General features: G+C 42.1%; 1 protein-coding gene across 2 annotated transcripts; it reads right to left on the reverse strand.

The window, feature by feature from the left end:
- Window positions 1–3,729: 3,729 nt before the first annotated feature.
- On the reverse strand, window positions 3,730–10,370 carry LOC147906064 (Glycosyl hydrolase superfamily protein). Of its 2 annotated transcripts, none has more exons than XM_087376393.1 (9): window positions 9,805–10,370; window positions 9,646–9,719; window positions 9,465–9,545; window positions 9,142–9,223; window positions 8,779–8,879; window positions 8,522–8,609; window positions 7,631–8,027; window positions 7,229–7,474; window positions 3,730–3,985 (listed from the first exon to the last, which is right to left on the reverse strand). In XM_087376393.1, the coding sequence occupies exons 1-8, from the start codon at window positions 10,051–10,053 to the stop codon at window positions 7,230–7,232; spliced, it is 1,317 nt and encodes a 438-aa protein (XP_087232519.1). In that variant the 5' UTR covers window positions 10,054–10,370; the 3' UTR covers window positions 3,730–3,985; window position 7,229. The 2 variants fall into 2 exon arrangements, with proteins under 2 accessions (XP_087232519.1, XP_087232522.1); XM_087376396.1 differs by lacking the exon at window positions 3,730–3,985 and adding an exon at window positions 4,129–4,199.
- Between the last annotated feature and the right edge of the window lie 212 nt (window positions 10,371–10,582).

Raw genomic sequence — 10,582 nt, forward strand, 5'->3', positions numbered from 1 at the left:
TAACCTTGTATGCACTGGCTCTAATAATGTTAGGGCATCTGAGACTGTACCATTGTGAGGCCACCCGGTACTATGTAGCATACAGCATAGCTAGCCTCATTATTTAATGCCTCAAAGATTGCAAGGCAATAGGCTCCATGAGACCCGCTACTCTGTTCCCCCACGCATTGAAGTGTGTGTCTTAGACTCTGCACCGTGTCTCCTATTCTATGAGACTTGCAACTACAATAATCAGCGATTAGTCCTGACATGTGTCCCAAGCTTGTGCATTGGGAGGAAGGTGATGAGGATGCGGCTGAGCAGTGGCTCCACAATGGTAAAAGGCATTTATTAACTACATCACTTGGGAAAAAATTGTATTCTTTAGGCATATTGTGAAAATATTTATTGCTTTGGCATTTGAATCATCATTAGTGGCCTTGGAATGCCCTAAAATGAAATTTGATTTGGAGAACTTTGGAGCCTTGGAAGTCTTTAGAGGCAGTTCCCAAAGCTCAATGAGTCAATGAAAGCGTGTGCATCTTGTTCATAGCAAGTATTACGTGGATTTGCTATTGAACAAAGAAGGTAGGTACTTGGTATACGTATGCTCTTACCTTGTCACGACACCCACGAGCTAAATTGATAGCCAATCATTTTTTCCTTCATGTAATGATTTACAATGCTCAACTATGGAAGACTAGGTAGTGTTTATAGAGGTGTCCTCCCCATAAATGAAGGTCGCCCAAGGAATGAAGGGTCACTTTGCCTTTTCATTACCCATTCCTTTGCCCGAAAAATTAAGGGACACTTGCTAATTTCTCATATCCCACAACCCTCGTGCACACATTATTATTTTTTAATCCATAAGCAAGGGTTAATTACATGCTATTGATCAATTAGCTACCCTTTGTGGTTGAGTGAATTCAGCACAAATAAAGGTCCTACGTGAACTGACTTATGATATGAATTTTATGGGGTTACTTTAATGCTTTTGTCCCCCCTTGTTTCCCGGCCACCAGCAACCTTATGACTCATTAAATGCCATTTACAAAAAACATTTTATTGGAACTGGTTATAAAGAATATCCTTTCTTGACCATAACTAAGCAACGAGCTTTTTGACTCATTAAGTGCTATGCAAAAGGTTGGCTTTTCAAGTACATCCATTCTTGAACTTAATTGTTAGTAGGAAGGTGTGTGTGTGTGTGTGCGCGCACGCATGAGCCCATGTGTATACACACAAGGATGAGGATGTTGCAAGTATTTTGCAAAGCTGGTATGCTTGGAGGTTCTAGTTTGAGAAAATACAGAGCTCTTGGATGAGGCATGACAATTCAATAGCTACTACAATGGCTGCATTAAGGGGGGGATCCATCGATGAAGGCTTACCTCCTAGGCTAAGCCTAGAGATCAACCTAGTTAGGAGTGGGGTGAGAGCTAGAGATGAGGCAACAAGAGCACGCGCGCGCGCACACACACACACACACACACATGCATTTGCATAATTTCTCATAACCACACTATCGACTAAGGAAATGGAGATCGAAACACATTAAATGAAATCATCTTTATCGCCTTACCAATTTGGCATTTTCTTCATATAATGTACCTATCTTTTAAAAGGATGCCTCACCTATTTTATGGATGATTCCTCTTAAGCAATTTAATACAATAGCCACATTCATTTGGTGTGGGTAGTGTGCATATGATAAGAAACAATCACGAAAAAATATTTTATACAAGGCCAATTAACAATGGAGACATTGCCAACAAGCATTAACAACAAGGCTCCCATGGCACAACAAGTTGCTTCCTCCGACATAGATTGGATAGACCTAATTGAAGCCTTGGACCACTGTGCATCTCCATCTGCAGCTCTCCAACTAAATACAAGGAACTCAGAGAAAAGGTGCACGAGAGAGCTAACATTATGGAAGACTGTTTTATTGATTTCTTGGTGCAGAGCATGCAGACAGCCTTGAATATCTACAAGAGTTGTGAGGAAACTCTAATGGCAACTTCCACTAACCTTGCTCTCACAAAACTCAAAGCCAATGATGTTCACCTACAACAAGTAGCTCAAGCCAACTGCACTGCATCCCTGGCATCAAGGAAGCAGCTCACGTTCCTCCAAAGTGAGCTTGTCGCAGAGAAGGCTCGAGCTGATAGGCTGGAAAGGTGTTGTGCAGAAATCAATGAAAGCTTGGAGATGTACAAGACTAACAGTGAGGGGGGCCATGGCACTTAGCAGAGCATCAAATCAAAGCCCTAGATACAGACCTGCAAGAACAACATGAACGATGTTTATAGCTACATCATCGCTGCCGCCTTAAGAGGAACCAAAAATCGAGAGCGAGCGGGAAGAAGAGTATGACCGAGTCCCGTGGGCATTGTAAACTTAAGCACACATGACCTAGAGCCATGCACAATAGAGAAGACTTTTCACTTCCACCTTAATATCCTTAGAATAGCCTCTACTTAATACCACTTAGACCTCACTAATCCCCTCCCACCTAGCTATATTTTGGATATTCTTTGCTGCCACTCCACTCATGCCAACCCCATTCTAGCCATGGCATTTTTTAGTAGACATCTACAATTTCAAAATGATGTCAACATCAAGCTCCTCCTTCTACACCCAATCATACTCAATTTTAGGAGCTAGTGTCATATCATACAAGAGTCTTCCTTTTTTTCCTACCAACGAAGAAATATTAGAACTAGCCAACCTACAGTCCACATTCTGTGGCCGAAGGCCTTAGGTGGTTGTGGGAATGCGGACGTACGGAGGCTGAGCGAACGAGGGCTTCCCTCATTCAAAACAATGTCACACAATATCATCCCTCCGGAATCCTCAATTTGCACTATAAAGTGTTGGCGACCATGCAACATATGCTTGAAGAAGGATTTAGCCATTTTAAAACTGAGCATGTGGCCTACCCCACACACCTAAATGAGGAGGAATTTGATACCGCTATAGCTATTTTGAATTCTATTGCACATCCCAACACCATCCATCTGCGACATCCCTCCTCCAACATTAACCACCCTCCTGCTTCTCCCCTAAAGACTTATCTCAAATTTTTTGCCCAATCCATTCACTCTACCCCACCCACTTCTTTCGCATCAACAAAGCCCTCTACCTCACATCCCTCCACAAGCACCAACATAGGTTCAATAGATGCTCCTGCAAGACAAGGTGATGATCAAACACCTGTTGAGTATACCCCCGCACAACTCCAAACAATTTTTACGAGACTGGCCCTATTTTCGGGTGAGCCCCTTCCATAGCAACAACCACTGGACAAACTGGCCCACTTTCCCATCAATGGGAATGATAAAACAACAGAAGATAGTCCTCTCGCAGATTCCCAGTGTTACCACCGCCATTCGGAGATATTACAGATTAAAGTCTGTGATAAGGCAAGCTCCGAAGCATTGATCTGAAGGTGGTCATTATAATTGGAGGTCTGTGCCTTCATTACATTCATTGAGAAGGCCTTCCACCCCTGGTAAGCTTCTTCCAACAAAAAGGAGATAAGAGGCAGAGATAAAGACCCAGATCCCACAAGCTGTGCTCATCTCACCGATGCTGATGTTGGAATCCACCCAGCTTGGCAGATTTAAGCAACCCAAATTTTGAAAGATGTACTTCAACGCTAGCTAGGACCGCAGGGTTCACCCCACGTACATGCCCCTCCCTTGATGTCGGAAGTGGAGCTTCTTCCAGCAATTGCAAGCGATTTTTCTCGCTTCAATTTTTCGAAGGTAGCTATCTCGTATGCACTTATATATCATATGGAGCAGTTCATGGAGACATTCACCAGGGCCTTGACCCTACGGTGGTAACCTCAATACATATTTTCTATCTCCTTATCATTTTTCCAAGAGCGCATCGCCACCATCAAAGAATGCTAGGTGAATATACGACATGAACTGATTTTTGATCCAACGCCGGTTCCACATATTGCCAGATGGTACGAATCTACGTCCGGATCCACAATCTACACAAGCATCACATTCAAACCTTCGAAGACATGCATGACACGCGTTTTTAAAAGCTGCACCATCCGTTTTGCAAAATATCACAACTGCTCAACCAACACTCCATCGTTCAAATCGCACAGTCTTCTGAATGGCTCCACCGTAATTGAGGATGGATCAACATGAGGAAGGCAGGCATGTAAACCACCTTGGTCAACAGTGCCATGTTTGCGCCTTCCCATGTAATCATGTGTATGCGCCCAAGGATTTTGTTAGGAATTGCCTTGGAGACATATCGGCCCAAGAAGATTATAAAAACTAGGAACAGTAGAATAGAGAGGGTAGGAAGAGAAGGCAAGCATCGGATCGGCCCTCCCTTCAAAAGGTGCTATGTATAAAAGGCCAAAAGTTTGACTTTGATCTTCTGTTGTCGTTTGCAAGTTTGATGGAATACAAGCTCCGCTTTTCTTCATGAGTTGTCTTTTCTTCTTTCAACATCTTGCCTTTACTAAATGCCACTCATCCCCCTTTTCCCTTCTCTTATCTCTTGACTCCCCTCTCTTTCCCTCTTCCCCTCTCCCTTCTCCCCCTTCCTCTCTAGTCGATTCACCATTGCAACAACTGCGGAAGCCACTTGGGTGACACATGTGGATTGTTTGTGCTTGCATTGCTCTCACGAGTAGTAGCTTAGAGGAGGAGGCTCCATCAGTATTCTTCCAAGATCCCCATGACATATGAGTCATGGCTAGAGACTACACAGTTTATGGTGTTCTTTTTAGCTCCTCAAAATGTTTAAGCTATTTGTTCCTGAGAAATCTTCTTTTCTTGTTCCTTACCACCATATGTATGCTCTAGCTTTGTACTCCTTTTTGGTAGTATTTGTTGTTTTCCATGCATTATTTGTTCATAGCAATTGTTACAAGGCATGCCTATGCTCCTCCCCTTGCTTTTTTGTGAAGCATTTATGGGCTGTTTGAAGCTTCTTACAATATTGCTATCATTCATTTATTCATTGCTTGGCATGTAGCAGGCGTCTGACAATGTGATATTATTGTTTCTAGTCCCGCTCATGGATATGCACCATTTTATAATCCATTCTTAAACGGCGGGTGCTGTAGGTTTCTGTTTTTCTGCAACAAACCTTGTTCATTTTTAGTCCTAGCAATATTGCTGTGTGGTCAGATTCCAAAGTAGCCTTGAGATATTCCATTATATGTCTTTCTTATGATCACATAGTCGATCACACTTGACCCTTGGGGAGTTTTGCATGTATAGTCTTATGCGTCCTTGAAAAAGGGATTGTAATTACATATTTGCAGTCGTCTTACGTGAGAGAGTCTCCCCATGTGGGGGATTTCTTGTGTCCTCTTTCCAACCCCTCCTTTTCGTCTTCCATTTCTTCCATAGGGGGGTCTCTCCCCTCCATTGTGAAGATGCCTTGCTTTTAGCCTATTCATGCAGTGAAAACCCTTGCCAAAATAACACAATGGTCTTTAGAGGACCTGCTATATCCTCTCCCAAATGCATGAGGGTCTTCCCGAGATCTTTGGTGGTTGTTTTTGTAGATGGGTGATTGAGGGGGTGCATAGTATCATGCTGTTAGACAGATGCTCCCTTCTTTTGCCACTATCTCTAACCACATATACTCTTATTTATGTGGTCTTCTTAGATGCTCTCTGTGATTTTTCCCAATGCCACGTTGATGTAGCATTCCCACTGAATCCATGTCTTCCTATGTGATTTTTTGGCATTCCATTTTGATGTTTTTATAAAACCATGTACTTTTGGGGCTTCACTCCCTTTATGCTCCCATGTCTCCAAAGCTATGAAAATGTATGTCTCTAATATTTCCTCTTCCAATGTAATGGCCTTCTAACATGCTGTTAGACACATGCTCCCTTCTTTTGCCACTATCTCTAACCACATCTACTCTTATTTATGTGGTCTTCTTAGACGCTCTTAGTGGTTTTTCCCAATGCCACGTTGATGTAGCATTCTGAATCAATGTCTTCCTATGTGATTTTTTGGCATTCCATTTTGATGTTTTTATAAAACCGTGTACTTTTGGGGCTTCACTCCCTTTATGCTCCCATGTCTCCAAAGCTATGAAAATGTATGTCTCTAATATTTCCTCTTCCAATGTGATGGCCTTCTCGAAGGACCATACTCCCATGTTCCATAGTTTAATCGGGAGGGTCTCAAATCCCTATGTGTGCTTCCCTCCGCTGTTGTCTCTTTCTGTAATGATAGCTTTTCCATCTCTCATGAATGAATTCTTTCCCTCCTGTTTTGCATTTCTTAGTACCTCAACCTCCAACTTCTTTTGGCAGTATTGGCTCCTTGTAAGTTCCTCCTTTTACAGATATTTAGTGCCCCTTGAGGTGTTGCTTATGGTTCAACACTCTAAAGTGGGACCATGTGTTTTGGAATTTGACAATTATTTATCTTGGCTTGCACTCTTAAGGCATCCCATCACTTTATTGCTAAGATGTGCATTGTCTTTTGGAAAACCTCAGTACCCCCACTCGGGGGTTCAGGACCTCTCTCTACTCCCTTTGTTCTCTTCGTGGGTGAAGGTTAGCTCATCCATTTTGCTCAATTGTGGGATCTCTTTCTCAAATCTGATTGTCCATACCACCTTTAAATCACAATAGGGAGCATTCTAGGAACTAGACACAGACCCCACCTTTTGATTTATAGCAGATCTGAGAAATTCAAGCATGGAGCAAGGCAATGGAGAACCTAATGCTGCAAGTTCAACTATAAATATTCCAGGGCTGTACATCCAAAATTTTCATTATCAAGGTCCTGAGAAAAGGTCCCGCTGATATTGTTCAAGAGGCTTTACCTACACTCGGGGGATTTAAGATTGTGTAAAACTAATTCCAGGAAGCTGCCGCATCAATACAGTAAATCCTGATGAGAACTTTTCCAGGAACCATGTGCCATGGGAAGAGCATATTCTCTGTCCCCAACTTGCGCAAAAGGGACAATGAGCAAACCATATTTTATCCTTAACAATTTTTCATTATGGTTGTAAAGCTAATGTTGCTCATAGAAGTCGTTGTACAAGTAATATGCAATTCAACAATAATTGGAAAACCAACAAAGTAGTTTTGCAGGAGAGAAGTAGCATAACAACATCAGCCATTCCAGTCATAAGCATCACATAAAACCACATTTTAAATTTTCCATTGTATTATAATTTTTCCTAATGAGTATGTACAGTATACATCACCATATAACAGCAATAGATTTGTTACCTTACAGCAGATCAAAAAAATATTCCAAGCCTTGCCCAATCTCCCAGATTGAGATGCCAGTACCCCAAGTGCTTGCCTCTTCCAATCTCAAAGCTAATGACTTCAAGGATGGGTAGTACACAATATGTTTCTTTTTCCCATCTAAGTATTCAAAATAATGTTCCTTAGCTTCATCATGCCACATCATTGTAGGCTTATGCTTTTTCAAAAGAGAGATATACTGATGCCCAATAATTGGCCCTCCACCTACAGTAGAGGGAAGTAAAAGTGTTAATATCTTTAATTCAAAATACTAGCAAAAATATAGTGCATATGTCCAAAATCTCAAGCGCTACAAGTCAACACACATAGCTTATATGGTCCTGCTGTCAACAAAAGGATGTAGAAGACAGAATTTCTAACCCTGAGGAAGAGAAAAATCGTTCCCATAGAAATTAAGACCCATAAGGATCTTTGGTGCCAGATTCTCTTCTTCCATATCATCTTCATAAGTTGTGTCTTCACTCTCCCTGTTACCTTTACCTGCAAATATATTTCCAAGCAACAAATGCAAACATACCCTTATCCATGGAAAGGGAGCATTTGGACCAGGATGGTAGGGATTTGAGAAGTCGTACGTCATTAGAGAAAATCCATCAATAGAATTGCCCAGCATAGCCATATCAGCAGCAGTAAATTGACTGGCATCCTTTTTCTTAGATGGTGGAGGGATCACAAATATGAGCTGCATATTATATCGTGGTCTTGGCAGTTCAACTCTGTGAAGAACAAACCCAAGCTCACGCACAAAATGTAGAGCCTGCAAGGAATAATTCATAACAAGTTCAACACTGGAAAAACATTTAGTACAGACAAACACATATAGCAAGTTGCTGAATATTAGGTACCTTTGAGATGCATAGCAGCAAGCTGCAATTATTATTGACCCTAGCCTTCTATGATGAATTCTTTTCTGTGTTATTTCAATTCTCTTCCAAAGAGGAAGTCGTAGGGCCCAGGCTTGGCATTCATACAATACAAATTTCTGGAGCAACATGGAGATAAGACACTCTTACCTCCAAACAAAGTTTAACTTTCTACGGTTGTTTAGAAAGCTCAAAGCGAGCCACCTAATACAAACAAGCATTTCAGATGTGTCTGAGGGGGGGAGGGCGGGGGGAGGGGGGGGGGGGGGCTCTAAAAAACACGACGTGAAAGACATCAAATACGCAATAGTGAAGCTCAATAAACTTTAGAATTACAGTAGCACCAATCTTCTGGCATGAAATATTGTACAATTTGAACATCACAAACCTTCTGACGAAGGATAGGATTATCCAGAATGCCATTCGCAGCCCATGCACTCCATGCCTCGAGAACAATACCATCAAACTGCATTGTCCTGCATTCCAAAAGCACTGCAGGTTGGATATATAATACATACTAGCCAAAGTCCTCATCAATCGATTATGCCAGATCTGTTTACATAGACCTAATTGTGAAGACATCATTATGGACTTGGAGTTTTCCAATATCATCAACAAAGAGACTGAACGATTTAGGTCACATACTTGCATTCAGAGGATATAATGTTCATGGCACGCTTTGTTTCATCCTTCTGTACAAGCATGGTGTCCATTGCCCATCCTTCTAATGTGACACGAGGCAAAATCTGGACAATGAAACACAGGTGTATTGAGATGCTTAAGAGCAGTTCCCATTGTTTGATGAGGCAAAATGCATGCGGCTTTAAAATAGGATGAAGCCATATGGAAGAGTAGACGAAGGCTCTGAATGGTTGATGAAGAATAGAATGTGTGTGTGTGTGTGTACAACGAGCTTGCAGGATTAATGATACAAGATCGACGAAGTTCAGATCATCCTCTAACTTACGCGACTTACGACCATTTAATTAAGAGCTTAGGAAAGATTACCCGTGGTCGTCCTTTGATCCGAACACTCTCAATCCAATTCTGATCAACATCGTGCCTTCCATGCAGTTGCAGATTTTCTCCACTAAAAATTCCAACCGGCATCAATTATGCACAATCAACATAACGAGAAGGATGGCACTGCTTAAGAGAAGGTTAGTAGATGACTAAAGAAGATGCCCGCTAAGGGTCATGAGCTATGAACACAAGAACATGGAAAAAAAAGATACAGCTGCAAGACAGTAAATGCAAGATCGATGCCCCTGCAGCGTGTATTTAAAAGTTCAAATTTGTGCAGCTAATACGCGAACTGGGACAGCTCGCACCATTTTAACTGGTACCAAACAGGTGACACATGGGTAAACTTTTCACGAAATATTTTGGCCATCTCGTAGCCTTTCGAATTCCTGCATAAAGAGCAAGATATAATAAGTCCCTGTGTTCCCCTTCTTTGCTTTCAATATTTGGCAAGCTCTTCCAAAGTTAAACAGTGTGATCAGCATGAACCATGGGGTGACGTAGGCCAGGACCGAAGCATTGATGTGTCTTTTCGTTCTGTCGATACGAGGACTTCCAAATTCCTGTCGAAAATTCATTCATTAGTATCCGCAAGTGGGCAACACTCCCTCAAGCGCAAGAAAGCACTTCAGAAAGGTTGGCACTCACAGAGAGAACGTCTTTGTAGGAGAGGTCGGACGTGAGAAGTCCTCTACTGTAAACAGACCAGTCTTGCGGATCGGAAGAATGTTTAAAGTATAAAATGGCTGCAAAGAGGGAGACGGTAAGGAGCAGAGATGCAGGCAAAAAGTAGCGCAAGGGGGAGGGCGAAGGGTAGCGGGGCGTGGGGGGCTTGATGGGCTTGAACTTGGGTTTGCCGTCGTTGGAGTGGCGACGCTGGGAGGTTCTGGGCGCCATAGCCAAAGCTTGATTTCTTCTTGAAGATTATCTAAATCTCTATGCAAACAATCAGGAAGCCTGGGAGGTTCTGGGCGCCATAGCCAAAGCTTGATTTCTTCTTGAAGATCATCTAAATCTCTATGCAATCAATCAGGAAGCCTGGGAGGTTCTGGGCGCCATAGCCAAAGCTTGATTTCTTCTTGAAGATCAGGAATGATTATATATGCCTCTCCATCTCTATGCAATCAAACACCAAGCCTACTACTTCTTGGTCGTCGTCTTTCTCGGATTTGGAGCTGTAATTGATTCTTGCTTTGCATGGCAATTTGCCACTCTTCAAATCAGCACTCCTGCCCCTTCTTGCTCCTCATCTTAGATTTAGTATCAATCTCATTGTGGTTCTACTTAGTACGTAGAGGAAGCAAAAATTTGGAGTACTTATTGCCACCTTTATCCCTCTCAAATGCTTGGAAGATTACTCTCTTATGCATAATGGTTTAGTAGACTTTTGAATGCCTTAAATAGTAACCATGGGTTTCAAGCTTAC

Source organism: Dipteris shenzhenensis, chromosome 1 (genome assembly GCF_047967505.1).
Source record: "Dipteris shenzhenensis isolate YYH24624 ecotype China chromosome 1, Dip_SZ_1.0, whole genome shotgun sequence".
Taxonomy (NCBI): domain Eukaryota; kingdom Viridiplantae; phylum Streptophyta; class Polypodiopsida; order Gleicheniales; family Dipteridaceae; genus Dipteris; species Dipteris shenzhenensis.